The sequence below is a fragment of the Trachurus japonicus genome, chromosome 5 (assembly GCF_045865225.1).
Source record: "Trachurus japonicus isolate A0001 chromosome 5, Traja_1.0".
Classification (NCBI taxonomy): domain Eukaryota; kingdom Metazoa; phylum Chordata; class Actinopteri; order Carangiformes; family Carangidae; genus Trachurus; species Trachurus japonicus.
The window spans coordinates 37,091,392-37,110,778 of NC_140911.1; the positions used below are offsets into that span (position 1 = coordinate 37,091,392).

The 19,387-nt window shown below is 43.6% G+C and overlaps 1 protein-coding gene across 3 annotated transcripts in view; it reads left to right on the forward strand.

Annotated features, from left to right (window-relative positions):
- The first annotated feature begins 498 nt into the window (after positions 1-498).
- Positions 499-19,387, forward strand: part of eif4g3a (eukaryotic translation initiation factor 4 gamma, 3a) — a 50,272-nt gene continuing 31,383 nt past the window's right edge. For 2 of the 3 annotated variants that reach the window (XM_085777770.1, XM_085777772.1), the window contains exons 1-5: positions 499-1,168; positions 9,532-9,601; positions 12,447-12,611; positions 14,503-14,595; positions 16,310-16,342. In XM_085777770.1, coding sequence (XP_085633896.1) covers positions 1,005-1,168; positions 9,532-9,601; positions 12,447-12,611; positions 14,503-14,595; positions 16,310-16,342 — 525 coding nt within the window. In that variant the 5' untranslated portion in view covers positions 499-1,004. The remainder of the gene's footprint in view (positions 1,169-9,531; positions 9,602-12,446; positions 12,612-14,502; positions 14,596-16,309; positions 16,343-19,387) is intronic. The other variant, XM_085777771.1, reaches the window with a different exon arrangement.

Here is a 19,387-nt window from a genome sequence, read left to right on the forward strand (position 1 = left end):
GCACTTTGTTCAGTTGTTTGAAATCTCATTTTCTGACATACACATGTTTGTCATACAGAATCACTGTCTCAGATTATTATAATCAAGGATGTTTGGGTTGAATACCTGTGGTGTCAAATGATTAAGTCAGCATTATACAACTATATAGCTGTATACATTTTGTAAATAAAAAAAAAGATTACAAAAACATAATTCTGGTTACAAACCAACCAACAAATACATCAACAAACAGAAACAGGTGATGTTAATGGTAGGTAGATTATCACTGAGTTATGGATGCGAAGCAGCTGCATGAACTCTAGATGGCGCTACATTCACAGTCCTTGGTATCTTTTGCAGCTGGCGCAGAATACAAGCCTAAAAACTATTGGTGTTTATTTACTATGCTCCCGTAACTTGTGGACTTCACAGCCACAATTTTCAAAAGTAAAAAACAAAAAACTAAAACCCAATAACAAAAAACAGTGTTCCGTATAAATTATAAATGATTTTTAAAAAATGCTTCGAATATCTGAATTTGACTGAAGGTTAGTGGATCAGCCGAGCGATTCCGTAACTGGCCGAGAATTGCCGAATCATCTGTCCTGCCCGGACTGCTGGAAGTGGCCGCAACGCCATGTTGGCGAAGTCTCTCATCTCTGTGAGAAAAAAATGATAGAAAACATACTTGTCGAGAAGAAAAGGTAGATCGCCGAGGGAGGCTGAAGATCGTGGCGATTATTTCTTTTGAGAGAAACGAACCGAGCCGGATCCGCAGAGGTTCCGGACGGGCGAGGGAGGCTAAACCTCCCACCGTCCCCATGAATAGCACCGCTGATCCGAACAGCGACTTTCCATGAAAAAAAGACGTTTGTGTTGCTATTCGAGCTTCGTTATCCCAGTTCGTTAAAGGGATCTGGGGCCTGCTTCAAGAACCTACTACGCTTGCTCTAATGCATGCAAGCTAGGCGTTGTTTGTACCAGTATTTATTAACGTATTGTTTTTATTTGTTGATTTTTTTGCGATGAGTTTACCACCGAAAGTGGTCCCCAAACAAGCCGCTGTCGCAGTTAGCGGACCTGGAAGTGGCCCCTCTCCGTCGAGCCAACTGCGGGCTCCCCTGACCTCCGGGTCCCTGCCGCCGGGAGCCCCAACAGCTCCTCAGCCCGGCGCTGTACCGCCACCTCAGTATCCTTTTGACTTGGGTTACGTGGAAATGGCTTGTGGTTTTATGCAGTTCGCCTCTACTTTTGTGAGTAACACATATTACAGCTTTATTAGTGGTAGATAATAAAGGGCTGGATGCGGGGATGATGGTTTCGTTTGGAGGGAGCTGGGAGGGGAGGGGACAATCAGCTAGCTGAGCATGCTAACGTTAGCCTATGAAGCCGGTTGTCAAAGCTAACGGAAATGTCAGATGTTGTTTCTGGGAGTTGACGCTTCGCTACCACGTCTAGCTGCACCGGTGATTGAAAGCGGGTGTCATTTAACTGCAAGTGGTATAATATGGTAATGATAAACAAACTGACAGCATTTAGTGCAGGAAAGCTCAATTACCGGCGAGCTATCGGGCTTTCCCCCACCGGTTGCCGGCTTTGTTCAGTTATCGCTGTTGGCTAGCAAGGTGCATTAGCTTCGTTACAGAGCCAGGCTGCTAATTAAAGAGCAGGCTCCGTGGTTAGCACAAGTGCACAAGTCAGTGATTTGCAACGTCGCAGAGCAAGGAAAGCATCATGCATTTCACGGTGATGACCACCGGCTTAATGGGGCTAATGCTATTCTGCACAAGGCCCAGCTTGTGAGAACTGCACCTTATGTGCAATGTGCCCATTGCACATAATATTAGCCGGTGGAGGGGTGTTTCTGTGCACCTGGACGGGCCTGTCAGTGCCTGGGCCGGCCGGCCGGCTCCCTCTGGCCCACATAGCCCGCATTGATTAGCAATAATTTAAAAGTAGCTGGTTAGTTTCACGAACCTCTTTACATCTATTTTGACGTTTGCACTTGTATAAAAGAGGTTTGAAATTGCTTCACTGATCATAATTGTGCTGTTGCCCTCTGCCATCACTCGTAGATCTGTCTCCAAATATTGCACACAGTGTCAGCATTTCCTGTCATAGCTTCATGCTGTCACTGCCCCATATCACTCCTTTACCTTTGAGTTAGACCAGCATTACTCTACCCTAGTTTTGGTGAAATGAAGTCACTGGTTATGTCACCTCCTGTTTTATTTACAGCATGGTGGCAGTAGTGTGTGAGAGGATTAGGTTGACGTCTCCTGTCTGTCAGTGGCAGCAGTGGCAGAGGGATGTGTCTTTTGTGATCTGACAGCTTCTGTTGTGGCTTAGCTTTGGGGGTGTGATGATGTCTCAACCTGAATTCCTGCCACCTCTGATCACAGCTGCTCCTGTGTTTCCTGACATCTGCAAGGGGCAGTGAGGAGCTGCTTATGGCAGGTGGCAGTGTGAAACCCCCTTCTCTCCATTACAAGTGTGCTGTGATGCCTTTGCATTTGCGAGTTCGATGAGAACATCAAACAACACAGAAGATAATGGCTCCTTTATCCATTGTGCCGTGCCCTCTTCCGACTCTCCAGGCTTTTTGAAACCACTGTTAAATTTGCTTAGCCTACTTTTAGCTGTGTGATTGCAAGACCCTGTGTCGACTAGTTGAGTACAGAACAGCACGCACTCCATTTACTCAATGAATGTCTTGTGTAAAGGATAGGGATCTATAGCAATAATTTGAATAATGGTAAATATTTCAGTTTTTTAAACTCTTATTTTTTGGTTTCTTGTGATCGCTCTGTCTTGATTAGTGTAACTTAACCATTGCCAAGCCTTAGGGATGATTTTGTGTCACATTATGGGATTTCTGACCCCTTTTTGTGAAATTGTGTCCACTGACACAGTTGGATCAGTGTCCCTGTTAAACCTGTCCCACACATCCATCAGATTGCCATGCAGTGCACTTGCAATTACTTAACGTAGCACATTTTCAAATGTCATTAACAATTAAGAATTAGCCCACCTGTCCAACTTTCATGAAATGAATCACATTCGCATTTGTTGTTGAAAAGTGCTGAAAGGTTGTTCTAAGTATGTGGTATGGTACTTCAGTGACTTTAAAGCCATTTAATAGCGTGATATTGAATGTGGAATGTCTCTTTCAGTGTAATAAGATATGACTTATTGTTTTCATTACATAATCCCTACTGCAGGTGGGGAATTACTTGTAAGAGTGAATTACACTAACATTGAATTAGTCAGTTTATAAAAAAAAATGTAATATCACCCTGCTGGTTGCAGGATCCTGTTTTCTTGACCACAACACTAGACCACACAGCATTTGATCTTCATGTCGGTATGAAAACAGACCGTCTGAAGTGTCACCACTTGTCTGACCTCTCACTCTCCTTAGACTTCAGAGGTCGGGAGAGCAAGGATGCATGTGATTCCTTGTCTGGCCTTGCCCAGTGTATGGGAATTCCCACTCGGGAGGATGTTGGCGTGTGTGATTGTGGAGTCCTGAGATGCACAAGGGTTCAGAGACAGGATGGTGAGGCGTGTAAGTGTATGTATGCATTGTGAGGAGGGGAGGGCGAGGGTGGGTGGGGGGGGGGGGGGGCAGTTTGTTTCTGTTCCTGGTTGCCAGAGAAACAACCGGCGCATGCGTCTGCTGCTGCGCTTGCCAGACAATGGCAGTGCTGCTTAACATTCAGTGCGAGAGGCCAAGGTGGCGCTTCCCACCATCTGCCAACAAAGGCCCAGGTCAGCCAGCCTGCTTCAGCCCTCCCTTCTTTCTTTCCATCCCCCCACAGCTCACCTCATCCCACTGCTGGCCCAGCTGAGGAAAAAACCGGGGGCTTTTCCCCCGTTTTCCCTTGCTCCTCTCTCAGGACACCCCCTCGGCTCTCACGGGACATTACTCTCATCTCTTTTTGAAGTGGCTGACTACTTCTGTCTCATAACTTTGCAAACATTTTTAACTTTTATTGTCCTCATGATTTATGTTTCTGTTTGCTTACATTTTAGCCAACAAAGCCACAGAAGTGTCATGTAACCAGTGAGGCAGACATGCACTCAGTCAGTTAGAAGGTGTAGCGACGTCATGCGTGGACCCAGCTGGGAGGTCACAGCACAGTAGTCCTATATTTCAGGACAGGTGTGTGCAGCCTGCATGAGAAGATATTCTCATGAGTATACTGACTGTGGGATGTTATAAATAAACTGCTGAGTTGTTATGAGCCAGCATGCAGGACTGTTCTTTCCAGAGAGGGAGTGGCCTGTTGAAGAAGACATCCTGCACACTGTTTGAGTTCTGCCAGTGTTGTTTTATCTGAAGAAACATTTACACATTATCACTGATGTGTGTTCTTTTGAATGGGTGCCTGCATTTAGTACAGAAACAGCCTTTTAAAAAAAAAAATCTACCCAGTAACTGGTGAGAAAAAAAGGCGTTTTCTGATTGTAGTCACATTGCTTTTAACTTCTCTCACAGCACTTGATATTAATGATGAACTCCACATTTGGAGTTCCATCCCACCCACACAACGAGGCTGAGTGGAGTTCACAATATTCACAGCTACTTGTCAGGAAGTAGTGCTACAGCTTTTGCCAAAAATGTGTTCATATTTGTGTGAGAGCAAAAACTGATGCTTTGATTTACAAATGCACCAGTGCAATATTGCATGTTGTTCAGTGAGAGGATACATTTGTCTAAAGACACAGCCAGTAATATCCTCATTTCACCTGTGTCTGACAAAACGCAGTTCAGCAACACTTCAGTCAAACACACTCATTTACAAAGCTTGATTTTCAAAGACTCCTGTAATTTGAAGGAGAGCAGACTCGACCTATGCAGATTATAAACTTAACATGAGCACAGACTCTCCAGTGGATGAGTGAAGCCTCTTCTGAACAGGCCATTTGCATGTGTTTTGGTTTGAGGGCACAAAAATGTTGGCTTCTCCATGTTGGCGTCATGTTTTGGACATGACTTTAATCCATATGAACTAGCAACTTGAGAGAGGATTTCAACCTGTAAGTGTCAGAAAGGACATCTTTTTATGTAATATACATTTTTGGGGTATTTCATTAATTTATTTTTATTTTTTATTTTTTATTTTTTTTTGCATTTAATTCCTTAGAGAGATACAGACTGACCACAGCTGACGCAACACTGATTCTGGATGTCTGTAGCCTGGAATGCATTTTCTTCAAGATTTGGTTTGTAAGAGATGAATCCACCAACCAACTATTGTTCATACTGTAGTGAAAGAGCAGTCTCAGCAACAGCAGGCAGGCAGTGAGAGCTTTGTGAGCTCCGCTTTTATCCAACTGTGTGTGTATGTGTGTGTGTGTGTTTGAGAGTGAGAGTGTGTGTGTGTGTGTGTGTGTGTGAGAGAGTGGCCGGTGGGCCAGCAGGGGGAAGGAGGGTTTGTGTCTGCACCATCTGGGCCGTCTCCACTCACTTCCTGTGCCTCCACTCTCAACACTCTGCACTAAGATTTCCAGGTAGACTGCATCATTAAGAAGTGACATGGCGAGCTCCTCTTAGCTTTATTTGAAATGTATATCATATCTATGTGACCCAGGACCTTTTCGCTGTGGCAAAAAAAAAAAAATGCCTGTGTGGAACCATCCGCCTGTGCAAACATCACTATTTGATTTAGGTGTTATTTGTCTACAGAGCAGCTAAGTCAGCAAAACAAGCTCACAGCTCTGACCTGCTCTTGTCTCTTTTTCTTAGATATTTTGAAGTGTTTTGCAGTCAGGGGACAAGGTTGTTCACGATACAGCTGTTTTCCATTAATTTATTCAGTAATAATACGGATTAAAGTTTACTGAGCTGCGTCATCCTCCCCATCACACCCCTGCTATTTGTAAGGCTGTGCCTCCTCTCTTGTCTCCCCCTTTCTCTCCCTCTCTCACACTCAGCGCTTAAGTGGCTTTACAGTAAGCTAATGATGGAAGCGGGAGCAGCAGCAGCTTTTCCCTCCTAAATGTGGCTTACAGGTCACAGTGGGGTCAGGGGTCAGGGGACAAGGAGGAGTGGCTGAAGCGACTTTATGATCTCCTCAGGGAACAGGGGGTCAGCATGGGGCACGTCTGAGGCTGGGGTGCCAGATTTAACAGTATATTAAAACAACGTGTATTGCAACACACCCTGGCCTACCTCAGGAGGTAGTAACCCAGCTGTTTGAAGCAGAAGTGCCTGTGCACAAACCTTTTAATTTCCCCCCAATCTCACTCACTGCGCACCTTCTCGGAGGGTCGGTGTCATTCTGTCCAGCTGGATGTTGCGGTTCCACTTACACTCTCTGAAGCAGTATCCCCGTTGTAAGTCTTGAAGTTGACATTGTGCCTTCCCTCTCTCGTCAAGCAGAAAATTAAATGGAGATCAAACTAATGAATAATGTCTAATTAGCGCGGTCAGCCACTTTCATGGTCGAGCCTGATGCGTGCATGCGAGCTGCGAGGCGTCTGTGCCCAGCTGGTTACCTGCCCCCATGGAGGGCTCCACATAAGTTGTATGTTACCTCTGGGGGAATATTTGTTTCTCCACATGATGATCACAGTTGTTCAAAAAGTGTAATCCGGATAAAAATTATCCAGATTTTGAAATCCCTTTTTTTGCTATCCAGAATCACGTAATCCGTCTTAATTTTATCCCAGTTGTTCAAAGCAAAGTAGAATTGGATCAGTCTGATCCAGATCCAAACTTTTCAAGTTTACCAAATCTGGATAATGAGTGCTCTAGATGGGATGTGCATCACACTGAAGGCTGAATGGTCTGTAAACAACAGGTAGAACAGCAGCATGGGCTCACTCAAAACGGAGTGTATTGTTCTGTGCTCTTTGTTGTTTATTCAATCAATGTCTTTTAAACAGCCAGACTCCATCTGGTTGGGCTGTTAAAATAAAATAAAAATAGCCGATATACAGTACATTAGTGAAATTATGAATATTTCGCCATGTGTTTCAAAATCAAACTTCAAATTTAATTAAATTCAGTTTGGGGAAAGGTTTTTCAGTTGTAGAATATTCAAAAGTTTACTTTATTTACTAATCACTGTTATGGTTTACAAAATTAGGTGCAAAATATAAATCAATAAATGTATATACTACATTATAAATGTTGTTTATTTGATTTAAATCACTTTTTGTTCCTGAAATCCCCCTGAATCCACCCGACTGCTGGGATCAGAATAATCCTCCTACTAAACAGTTTTGAACAACACAAACTGAGGGTTTGATCCAGATGAAAACGAAGATTGGATTATGTGATCTAATCTAATCCGATCTCAGAATCCGTTTTTGGTTTTGAACAATCCATTGTCAAGATTTGATCCAATCCATTATCCAAAATCCAGTCGGATTACCTTTGAACAACTGGAAGTGATGCTCCATCTCAAGCATCAGCGGTGTCTTCACCACCTCTCAGCAGTCAAGCTTAAAATTGCAAAAAGAATAAGCAAAGCAACTTAAACCACAGTGTAGCATCTCTTCATATGTCAGCATGCCATGTTTCACATCTTTGATGTCCAGTTTGCTGGCTAATTATTATGGACGCTCATGTAGCTCCTCATGTTTTGATATCAAAGGACAGATTCCCTTTATCAGCATGTTTTCATGTAGAATGAATTAGCAGAAGGAAAAAAAAACCCACACTGGATCAGTTCTCCAGTTAAATGTGTTTCTTAACTGAAAATATGCAGTAAGATAGCACTGCTAGTTTATGACACAACAACGATCAATCCAATTACATCAGGTGTTCCCTCCTGAAATGACAGAAATCTGCATATGGGCTTTGAGCCATTTAAATAATCTCCTCTTTTTTTCACATTCTGGCTGCTGTTTAAAATGAGATCAAGTCGGCCAAAAAGCCCTGGTAGATTTCTGTCTCGTTTCACCTGATCATTCATGAGTTTGCATGTCCTGCCCTCTGCTGCTGTCGCTGACGACGACCCCCGACCTTCAGCGAGGATTGTTCCTGTTGCTCCGGCAGGTTGAGCCCCGGTTTCACCTGACTACGCCTTGTTCCCAGAGCTCTGTTTACTAGCGGTCATGTAGAGCAGACAGATCGGGTTGCCTCACTGTTGATACCCCTCCTCCTGTCTCGCGCTCCGTCTGTCACTGGCCAGACCGGGGTCAAGAAATATTTGCAAATGATTATTACTATTGTGGCAGCACAAAGTTATTGGTTTTTAGACCATGGCAGGTGATCTGTGAATAATGGAAAAGGCGATCTTTGGAAATGTTCTATGTTGGATTGTTGGCGTACGATTTAACAGAAAGAATGTAAATGTAAATGGTCTGATCATAGCACGATGTTATTGTACTCCTTTTTACCTAGACTGTCATGTGAGTGTGAAGAGACTGAACCTCTAATTACTCTTAATTTCTCAGTGTGTATACGATGCGAGAGCGAGGATGGACATGTTTTCTTTTCTCCTTTTTTTTTTTTCTCTCCAAATTCCCCAGCCATGAAATAGATAATGCTTCCTGCTGTGCTTCTGCTTTCTTGAAACGCAGCCGTCTTTTTTTAAACGGTTCCTTTCTCTCTTTATCTCCCCCCCCCCCCTCCCTCTTGTGTTGTCGGTTACAAGTGGAGGTGCTGGCAGGGGGCCGAGAGATGACAGCCCCTGCAGGCAAGAGCCGAGTAAAGGAAGAGGGCTTAGGGGAGAGGGAGGCGTGATTTGGGTGAAAGGAAGAAAGCCAGACGTTCGGTTTCCCTTAAACCATGTGACCAGCCAGTGAGCGAGCGTGTCCTGTCAACTGCTTGAGCAGGTTACTAACCGCGCAGGGCTTCCCTCTGTGCGGCTCGTACACATTCCCCTCCTTTTGTCTCCTAACATCTGATTTACGTCTATAAGAGAAAGTTATCTCCTCTCGTAAGCCTCACTAAAGCGTGTTAGAGGTTTACTCAATGTCACGTCAAGAGATAATTCTTTAATCTTTTTTTATTGTTCTACTTTGTTGCAGAAGAAATAGTAAATTCCTACTGAATTGAGTTTCTACCTCGGCTATAACCATGTACGGGGAGAGCAGCAGTTGTCTCGTCTTGAGCTCTGACCGTCCCCCTCGCCTCCAAGTAGTCCAGAAATCCATTTCACATTTTCCCTTTAACTCTTGCAAAATGGTGAAGGTACATGGTGTACTCTCGGAGATGGGGCATTTAGGGCGGGGTAGTTGGGGGGAACCTTGAAATTAAACTAGCGAGCTATTGGGGTTTGAGGAAAGCCCTTTGGATCTGAATCAGCTAATGTAACTGCACATAAACAGAGATGTAGAATAAAAAACTGTGTCAGCACAGTTACATCACCGTTTGCTAAATGGCAAAGTTTCAAAACATACCAGGCCAAGTTGAGTATATGTGAAAGAACGTTTGATGTGGTTCAGTCGGTAACTGTTCAGACTTGACGGTGTCTCCTGCATGTATATGAGGGTGTGCTAAGCTGCAAAGCTGTCCAACCCTCATCTAGAGTGGAAACTTATTTACATCTCCAGATGCCCTTTAGAGTCTTTTCCTTAACGCACCTTCACCAGAATCCCACGGGTTCAGCCATCACTGGATGACCGAATCTTCCCCACACAGCCTGGAGTCGCAGTCTACAGCGTGAGTCACTGCATGCAGCCCCCACTCACATACTGTACAAAAATCCACCTGTGCAAACACTGCACTGCACCCATACCACTCCACGTCCACAGCCGGACACAGTTTGAGTACGCAAAAGTTTAAAAAGCTCAACTTCACCAGACACAGACGGTCATGTTGCAGGTTTTTAGGTCCCACTGCGCAGAACAAGTCTAATCTCCAACACCGCCTCTATGGAGGTTTATTATGTTTATGTTTTGGTTGTTTATTTTGATGCCACTGAGCTGCACTGCTTCTTACAAACACATGTTTCTAATATTAAGTCCACGCTCACTGAGATAAATGAGTCGGACAAAATATTAGAAACGCCCCTCTCACAATATATTATGACAGTGTTTTTCAGGCCGGAACGTGTCAGGGAAGTGATTGCAAATAAATTCAGCCCCGAGAAAATATTCACACATGAGATGATTTGTTTTAGCAAGTGCCCCTAATCGCTGAGTGTTTTGTACCACGCAAGATACTGTAACAATGACTTAGACCCTGCCTTCATTCTTTTAATAGTTCATGTTTTGGCTTCACATTGTCTTTTGAGACTGGACAGAAGAAGAATAGTTTATTTGGAAAGTGTAAATAAATGTCTGTGAGAGTTTTGAGTCGATTTTACAGCAAATATGAAAATTCCTTTGTGTGTGTGTGTGTGTGCTTGAAGACGGTGTGATCTGACCGCAGGAGTGCTGCTGTGGACTTTTTGTCACCTCAGGGAGCCTCTGCCTAATTCACTGAATTAATGAACATTTCCCGCATCAGACAACAGTTGTCATTATAATATTGACATAAGAATTGTTGGTTTTTATTTGAAATTTCCTGGAGCGTCGGCATGGGTGTTACAGGCTTACACAGTTAGATTTGGTTACAGCAAAAAAAAAAAAAAAAAAAAAGATTAAAATCTGCCTCTGCGCTCTGTCCTCGGCTGAACTTTGAGGCTATTTATCATCTGGTTTGTAGTGACCAGTCCTCTGCTGCACTGTCCTGAGCCATGTCTGCATTTCCCTGCATTTGTTAGAGTGCTTGATAGATGGAGATGTGTGACAATGTGTAATGACAATCCTATTGAAAGGCAAAGATACCTCCAGTTCTACTGTTGCAAAATCTTGTAAATGAATGTCTCTTACTAAAGGAAACAGATAAGAATATTGATTTCCTTTTCACTTTGCATTTTATTGACGTTTTTATTTTGTTTTCCTCACACTAAATGAAAGGCGATCACTCATACGTTTGTGATGTTTTAATACCAACATTGTGGCAGTCATTTGTGAGGGAAAGTATGTGCTTGTGCGCTTTTTGCGATCCCCGTGGTGCTTTTATGTCGATAATACCACCATTTGTAAGGATAGCAGCAGTATTACCTTAGATCTGCCGCTTTGATTATCGAACGGCAGAGAGGCGATGTTGCCGGCGATTACATTTCTGGATTGGTGGTTGTAGCTATGAGTCGCACAAAGAGAGTCGGTGTGCGCTGGACGACGGGCCGTTTAGCTTGTGAGCACGTTTATCTGCTGTGCTACAACAGCACTGGAAACATTGAAGGTTTTATGAGATTTTGTAGCTGTGGAGTTTCATTTTTCGGGGCGGGGGGGCGACGGGGGTTACTGGTTAGGCTGCAACAATGATGACACTGGTGGAAATAAAGCCTGCGCATGGCATGAAACAGGTTTTTTTTTCTTTTTGTAAAGAGGATGCTGGGTTTGCGCCCCCATCAACCCCCACCCTCCCCCTCATTTCTCCTCATGTACAGCCGCTATACAGCCGCTTACCTCCCCTCCCCCATCCCATCACTCTGTATGTCCTCGGAATCAGTCACTTGCCTGAAGCGGAGCAGACTCCTCCCATGGCAACAGCAGCTAGATTAGTTGCTTTATCCCAGGTCATCTGAGGGAAGTGGGCCACACGGAGAAGATGGTGAAATGATCACATCGCTCCTATAGAAGCACCGCAGTATGATGCATGTAGTACCAGTAGATGCAAGTAATCAAACGCTGCTGGGAGGGTTAAAAAAAAAAAAATCTAAGCGTAGGGAGGTGTCTTTAAAGCTCTTCTGGTCAGGTTCTGTTAGGAGAGGGGGGGAGAAAAAAAAGCCCCAGAGGAAAGAGGTGGTTTGGCTGAGCTTTCCAGGCTGTCACAGTGTCTGCCTCCTGCTTTCTTCCTGCAGTATCCTCTCTCATTCCCTGGTGTGTCAGGCCTGCTGCAGCAACAAGCAGCACCTGCAGTGGTGCCAGCCCACAGCTGCAGCAGCCAGAGCCCATCCTGCCACACCACCACAGGCTAAGAGCTGAGTCAAATCTCATCTTTGCCTCTCCTATTGCTCACATGACTGGTGCCTACCCCACCGCCACCCGTACTCCCCCCCTGCTCCCTCCCCGTTCGTAGGCCTACATATCGAGATCATGACTCAGTTGTATCAGGTGCGCTATAGTATAGATCACAGCTGAAGGGGATGCAGTATCATTACCCGACCCAGTTTTGGCCATACGAGGCTCAGACATCCTTGCACGGCATAGTTTGGCCCAGCAGGCTGCAGGAGAGGCCAGAGCCCCGTCCTCAGCCAAAGTGCAGCAGCCTCCAACACCCATGCACAGCTCAGGTCTTTACCTCTGCACACACACACACACACACAGGGGGCTAATCCTGGAGTGCTTAATTTACATTCCTTAGCAGGAGGGAGGACTAATGACCTGTGGGAAGCCTGCCAGTGCTGTTCCTCTTCCACATCAGTGTGTGTGTGTGTGTGTGTGTTTGTGTGCATCAGTCTGACGTAATATACCATTTTGTTTACCTGTCTATCCTGGTTGTTTATGTGACACAGGTACCCAGGCATGCTGGTCCTTATACTGCTCACGACATCACAAAGGGACACCCTAACCTGGCTGGCACGCCGCCTGGCCATGCCCACTCCCCGGCGCTCTCTCAGGTATCAGTACCCACAGCTTCCCCATATCGCTACCCTAAGGGCTGGGAGGCAGGCGGAGGGGTGAGTCTGTCACTGTGTCCGCCGTCATCCTCTCTGCACACTGATGTTTGCTCTGTCCATTTGTCTGTTTCTGTTTTATGACTTGTGTCAGGGCTGGGCAACACTTACTACGTTACTGTTGGTTTATCATTTCCCATTCCCAGTATAAATACACCATGACAAATTTTCACCATACCACAGGATATACTAAATTGAAGAAACACTTGAGATTATCTTATTATCTTAGAATTTTGGATGTGAAAAACTTAAATTTTAACAATTTGTTTTGAGAAAATCTTTATATATTTGTTGCAAGATAGATAGATAGATAGATAGATAGATAGATACAATAGATAGATAGATAGATAGATAGATAGATAGATAGATAGATAGATAGATAGATAGATAGATAGATAGATAGATAGATAGATAGATAGATAGATAGATTAAAAAAAAGAATACAGAAAAATGACCAGTGGCCTCAGTGTCATAAACAAATATAAACAAAATAACATACACAACAAGACTGGCCAACAGGAATGAATAAATAAATAAATAAATAATAGAAATATGGACTGGCCCCATATCTCCTACCCCTAACATGTATTATGTCTTCCCCTACATCAGCTTTCTTCATATTTTATTTTCCTTTTTTATCATCTCCCACACTTGTCCTCAACAACAATAGGCTCTGTGCTTGACTGTGTTGTTTTACATGCAATTCAGATAGTGATGTGATTTTAAACTAGGGTCAAATTCTTGAGCAATTCCTGTGCACCACTGCCCGTAGACGAGCATATACTGTATATACATACATCTAGTGTATTCTATATGGACTCCATCTGTAATCCTGATAAGGGTCAGGTGGGGTCAAACCAAGCATACATGTGGCAAAGTGGAGATAAACAGGTTGTGGAGCCCATGGCAGGGCTGACTCATACATGTACAGACTCATGCATATGACTGAGGCGCTGTCAGACATTGAACATATGCTTTCTAATTAATTATGGCTTGTCATTTGATATTAAATTATGTTATCAAGTACAAACCCCCTGCCACTGAACCTTCTCTGCTGCGTCGGCTGCTGTATTCCCAGAAGGAATACAGCAGGACTGTCAGTGTTATTGGTTAAACAATCCAAACTAATCAGCTGTTAGTCACGCCACAGCCATTTCACCATGAGGTCATGGACATTTGCTCAACGTGACTTCAGGTATATGGGTCTGTCATTACGCAGACCTATAAAAGCCTCCAGCTGAAAGAGGTTTAATGAAAAAAAGAAAAAGCCACAGCGGCATTAATGTCACATTTTTTAAGCGTTGCCTGTGATGGTTAGACCTACATTCTACCTCTCAGTCTAACTGCTAATCATCGACGCTGCTGCTTGTGGACCTGGCATCGGGGAGTCTGCCTGGCTGCTCCCATTTACAAGCATGTTGCTCTGTGACTCAGCCTCTCTGGAAGTATGCGACTGCGCTCGCGAGGAATCTAGATGTTCCTCTTTACCATTACAGCCTAATGGCCCACTGCCTCACCCTAAAGCAGCTCTAGGCTCTCTACAGCTTTCTATAAATAGTCTGCCAGCGCAAACTGAAATTATCACAACCAGATCAGCAGCGGCTCGAGGAAGAGGAAGAGTAAGTATCTGTTTAAAAACCCACTCCTGCCGAGCCCCACTGCACACGAGATGAAGAATAAAAGTCCTTGCGGGTACCAATTATCTTTGCGCAGTACATAAACCCCAATTGAAAACCTTTTCTCCTAGCAGCATCCAGAGTAAGTTAGTGTTGTGATGTCTGGTGTATTGTTGAGGAATTTTACAGATTGCCCCTAAAGGTGTTAAACAATGAAATGACCATTTAACAAACCTTCTCCTTCTCCTGTCCATCTTTCTTATTTCTTCTTTCGACAGTCTCCGTACAACCCTGGACAAAATGCTGGCTCCGCCCCTCTAGTGTACTCTCCCCAGACACAGCCAATAAATGCACAGCCACAGAGTCGTCCGGTGAGTGTCCCTCTGCTCGTAGATTTTCAGCGTGACCACCTCGGAGAACCCAAACAGTTTGAGGTCTACTGCGGCTGTTACTGAAATTGTCCAGGTTTCATTAACTCAGTGATGGAGGGTCTTATGTTTAGTCGCCATAATGAGCCGCACAAGGCACTGAAGCAGTTTAACGTAGTATTTATTTATGGAAGTCTCCTTCATTGTTTCCTCAGAGGCTGGTTGTGGGTGGTGGTACTGTATCATTGCAATTTTACATTACAGTCTACACCGGTGTAATTTTCTCCCATCCGTCTCTCCCTTCACTTAACCTCCATCTGAAATAGTCTTGTACATTTATACCAGAATATGTAGCCTGTAATTATTGAGAGCAGAAATAGTAATAGGTCTACTGATGAAGAGGCTGGACCTTCCTCAGACATCAGATGATAACACATCATGTGACAATTGTATTCGTCTGGGGTTAATTTGGGTTTAAATTGGGCTTCACTACCAGATGTTTTGTTCTACCAGTATATAGTTTAGTGTAGCAGTTTTAAAGTGATAATTCAACATTTTGGCAAGTTCACCAAATTGCCATAATCCCTATAGTCCTAGGAGTAGGTTTATTACCTTTAATTATCGGTGCATGTTGTTTTGAGACGTGAGCTGCTCAGCTAACGCAATGGAGGTGAATGGTACTGGTCCCCTCGCGAGTAGTTCCGAGTATTTGCTTTGTGTATTGTAATGTTACATAATTCTACATGATTATCTCATAGCGTGGTGAATGTGCAGGTCACATGGAGTTGTTGGATTGTGTGTTTGATGAGTTTTAAGGGACAGGGGACAATGTACCATTACCTCAATTGTGTTAGCTGAGCAGCTCACGTCTCTGCCCCGCCGATCTCAAAACAACATGCACCGACAATTAAAGGTAATAATAAACCCACCCGTATGACTATAGGGATTATGGCAATAGGCAAATTTGCCAAAATGTTGAACTATCCCTTTAACATGAGTAACACGTTAACACCTTTTGCGAGAAATCTCCCCAGCCTTGTAAGACGTATCCAAATATTACATTGACTTTTCCCGCATTCTTATAATACAGTCTTTATAGAGGAATGCCCCAATCACATTTTTCACAGATACTGTAAGCTATGAGTGAGATTGGCTGACCCAGGGTCAATACTGATTTGTGTGTGTGTGTGTGTGTGTGTGTGTGTGTCTACTGATCACATATTGCTTATGCAAATAGGTCAGTGATGATTTGTGGACGATCCCTACTTGTTTTAGCAATATGTATGAATCATGCCTGGTTCCATCCTCAGTCAAACTGTATTTACACATACAGAAAGGAAGTCGCGTACAGGAAGTTAAACTGATGATACAATGGGAAGGTTTGCCACATAGGACACTGGGAATTATTTTAATATCTTAAACACTTTGTATTTGTATTTCAGTATCTGCATTGTTGTTGTGTAAATCCAGTCTATCTGGTGCTCAAAGTGGAAATGACAAGCCGTTATTTGCAAATGCACACTCTGACTCCGGTCTGTGCTGCATCCTGCGCCATGTGTGTAAGGCTTTGGTGCTCTGTGGTTGTTGTACTGTATTTTCAAGCATCTGCCTCCATCACTCATCTTATATCTGTGTCTCTCTTATGCTCTTTCTTTCTCCCCGCTTTGCCATCACTGCTTCAATCTCCTTGCTGGACCTCTCCTCCCTCCCCCACCAGTTTGCCACGGGCCCTCGACCAACCCACCATCAGGTAATTTACCCCCGCTCAACGCCCCTCCCGCTTCCCCTTTTCGCAATATCATCATCATCATCATCAGCCAACCAGTTCGCTGATACCTGCCAGCTAAGAGCTGTTTGTGGTGCATCTGCTGCTCTTTTAAAAAAAAGTCGCAGATTTGAAAGCTGACAAGTCTCATGGATACAGCTGAAGAGGTTTTTGGTCGTCAGGGTTTTCTGAGAGTTGTTGCAGCTGAATCAATATAATCAGCTCTATAAATGTTTATTTTTTTGGCCAGATTGATCTTGTGTAATTACAAAGAAATATCTGTCAGTGGAGCAGGTGACCCGTTTGCATTGGGTGTATCCTGGTGACTGTGATTTTCACAGCCTTGCTTCCTCATGATTTACAATATTCATATACAGCAGAGGAAAATAAGTATTGAACGCGTCAACATTTTTCTCAGTAAATATATGTTTAATCAGGTAATTAACATGAAATTTTCACCAGATGTCGGTAACAACCCAAATCCGCTTTTCTTCAAAGAAATCAAACCATAAATGTCATAAATTAAGTTATGTGTAAAATGTGAAATGACACAGGGAATAAATATTGAACGCATGAAGAAAAAGAGGAGGTGCAAAAAGGAATGGAAAGCCAAGAAACCAGATGGAAGCTGTCAGTATTAGTGCAAACTATCAGTGTAAATGAGCTGGTTTAGTCCTAATTGATGCCTATAAAAAGGCTGCTCATTACCAAGGTGTCACACAAGAAGCATGTCATGATGGGTAAAAGCAAAGAGCTCTTCACAACCTTATGTTGAAAAACGTACTGAGGGCACTGGTGATGGACGTGTTTCTGAATGCACCGTTATCCGGAAGTGAAAAGAACATCATTTCACCATAAACCGGCTACGACCAGGAGCTCCTGCAAGATTTCTGCCAGAGTCAAAAGAACACTCAGAGGAGTTGTCCAACAGCCAGTGAACACTCAGAACGCTTTAGAGAGATCTGGAGTTAGCAGGTACAGTTGTCTAAAAGAAAAACAATGAGTAATACACTCAACCGCCATGGTCTCTATACAATACTTATTTTCCCTGCTGTATTTTTTTGGATTATAAGGGATTTTTACATGTATCACTGACTTGGATTTATTTTTCACTTCATGTCGGCTCACATTTTCACACACACACACACACACACACACACACACACTGTCGACAGCCAGGCACAACACTGTGTATTCTGTGCTTTAAGCACAGGAACCAGTCAATCTGTGGTTGTAAACCAAAAGAAATGGGAATAATTGGCTTATTGAGTCCGGGAGCTGTCATGCACTTGCATCTTAGCACACTCAATCAGCTGAGCAGCCATTAATAAAGTGGTGTGTGTGTGTGCCAGTAGGGCCGGACACACCAAAGGGCCCTTCTGTGCAGCAGACTGTTGTTTCGATAAAGCAAAGAAAAAAGACATTATGTGGCGTCAGCACTGGGCTTCCAGGATGTTTTGCTGAATTGTTTTATGTGTGAAAATAGAAATAGGGACATTGTTATTTTTGTGCATGCAAAGCTAAATCTGTCCAAGTTTTTCCAGTGGTAACACTGTCTTGAGACCAGGCTTTCTTTTTTTCCGGTAATTACACCAACTAATTAATTGTTTATTTGCTGTGTAAGATGACAACTTCATGGACAAAAGTCTAAAAGTATTTGTCTTTAAGTTCTGATTATTTCTTACTGCTGATTCAAGAGACCTGTATTAAGGCATGTCAGAGTAGAAGATGAAGTTGTAGCAGCCAGTGGTGGTCATGCTCCACTGTAGTCAAGGAAAGGGGAGGGAACAACTACATGGATGGCTTCCAGACAGTGTTTGTTTGCATTCATGTCTGACGCTTGTATAAATGACACTGAAACCTGTCAGGCAGCTGACGCTTGGTGAATCAGTGTCAATAGATTATGAGGGGCGAGTTAATGTGTTCATGTCTGGTGGTGTACTATTTATGATGTTGTTTGTATGTTAGCTTGTGAATGCCAAGAGTCTGGGACATTGGGCCCACGTGACTTCCTGTTATCTGTGTGTGTTGATTCATGCTGTAATGATTCACACGGCGTCCCTCCTCCAAGACTGTGTCATCACCCTGGTCCCCTCCATGGCCCTATGTGCCACTTGTTGTCTAACATCCTCATCTCCGGGATGCTTCTGTGGACAAATTTTCACCAGACTATTAATAGTATGGTGTCAAAGTGTGTCGGGTGTGTTTTGCTGGCATTCTCTGGCTGTCACAAACTGGCGCTGGGATCTCTTGTGCCACCACGGAAGTGGAGTCAGAAAGCAGATGTAGCTGAACAGTGGGCTTTTATACCGCCGGAGAAAACCGCCATTGTCTCCATGAAACACACTCAATGCACAGTAAAAGGCTGCATAGAGATCAGAAAATTAATTCATCTGGCCAAAAACATAAGTCTGTCTTCAAACAAGCAGCATCATTATTTCACTTTTTTTTATTCCCCCACTTATCAGTGTAACGGACTTATTTGGATTACAGACACAGCCTCTGTGTGTGTGTGTGTGTGTGTTAGAGGGAGTGAGTGTGAGCGAGTGTGTGAACCCAAAGGTCACCGCCAGTGGAAATTACAGTTACCACAAAAACAAACAACTCTTGCTTTCTCCAGAGAGTTCCTGGGAGTGTAAATGACTCTATTAATCTTAATTTTACTTGCGTGTGTGTGTTTGCTGTGTTGGCGATGAGTGGAGGAAATGGCATGCAATAGTAAAACCCTTGAATAGATTTTTTTTATTTTATGGTTGCCACTTTAACTGACACCCCACAGGGTACGAGTGGTTCATTTCATTTTATTTCCTCCTTTGACCAACATTTTATATCCAAAGCGCTGGATAACACGAAGTAGGAGACCTTGTTTGTTTCAAGTGACGGAATTATCTGGCCAGCATCAGTTCACACAAGCGTGTTATTTAAACATCAACCCATAAAAGGAGACAAAAGGTTTTCACTAAACAGTAAACACTGTCATTTTCTTTGTCGTTGCTCAGCTGATTGTCGTTAATACCACGATTACTTGTT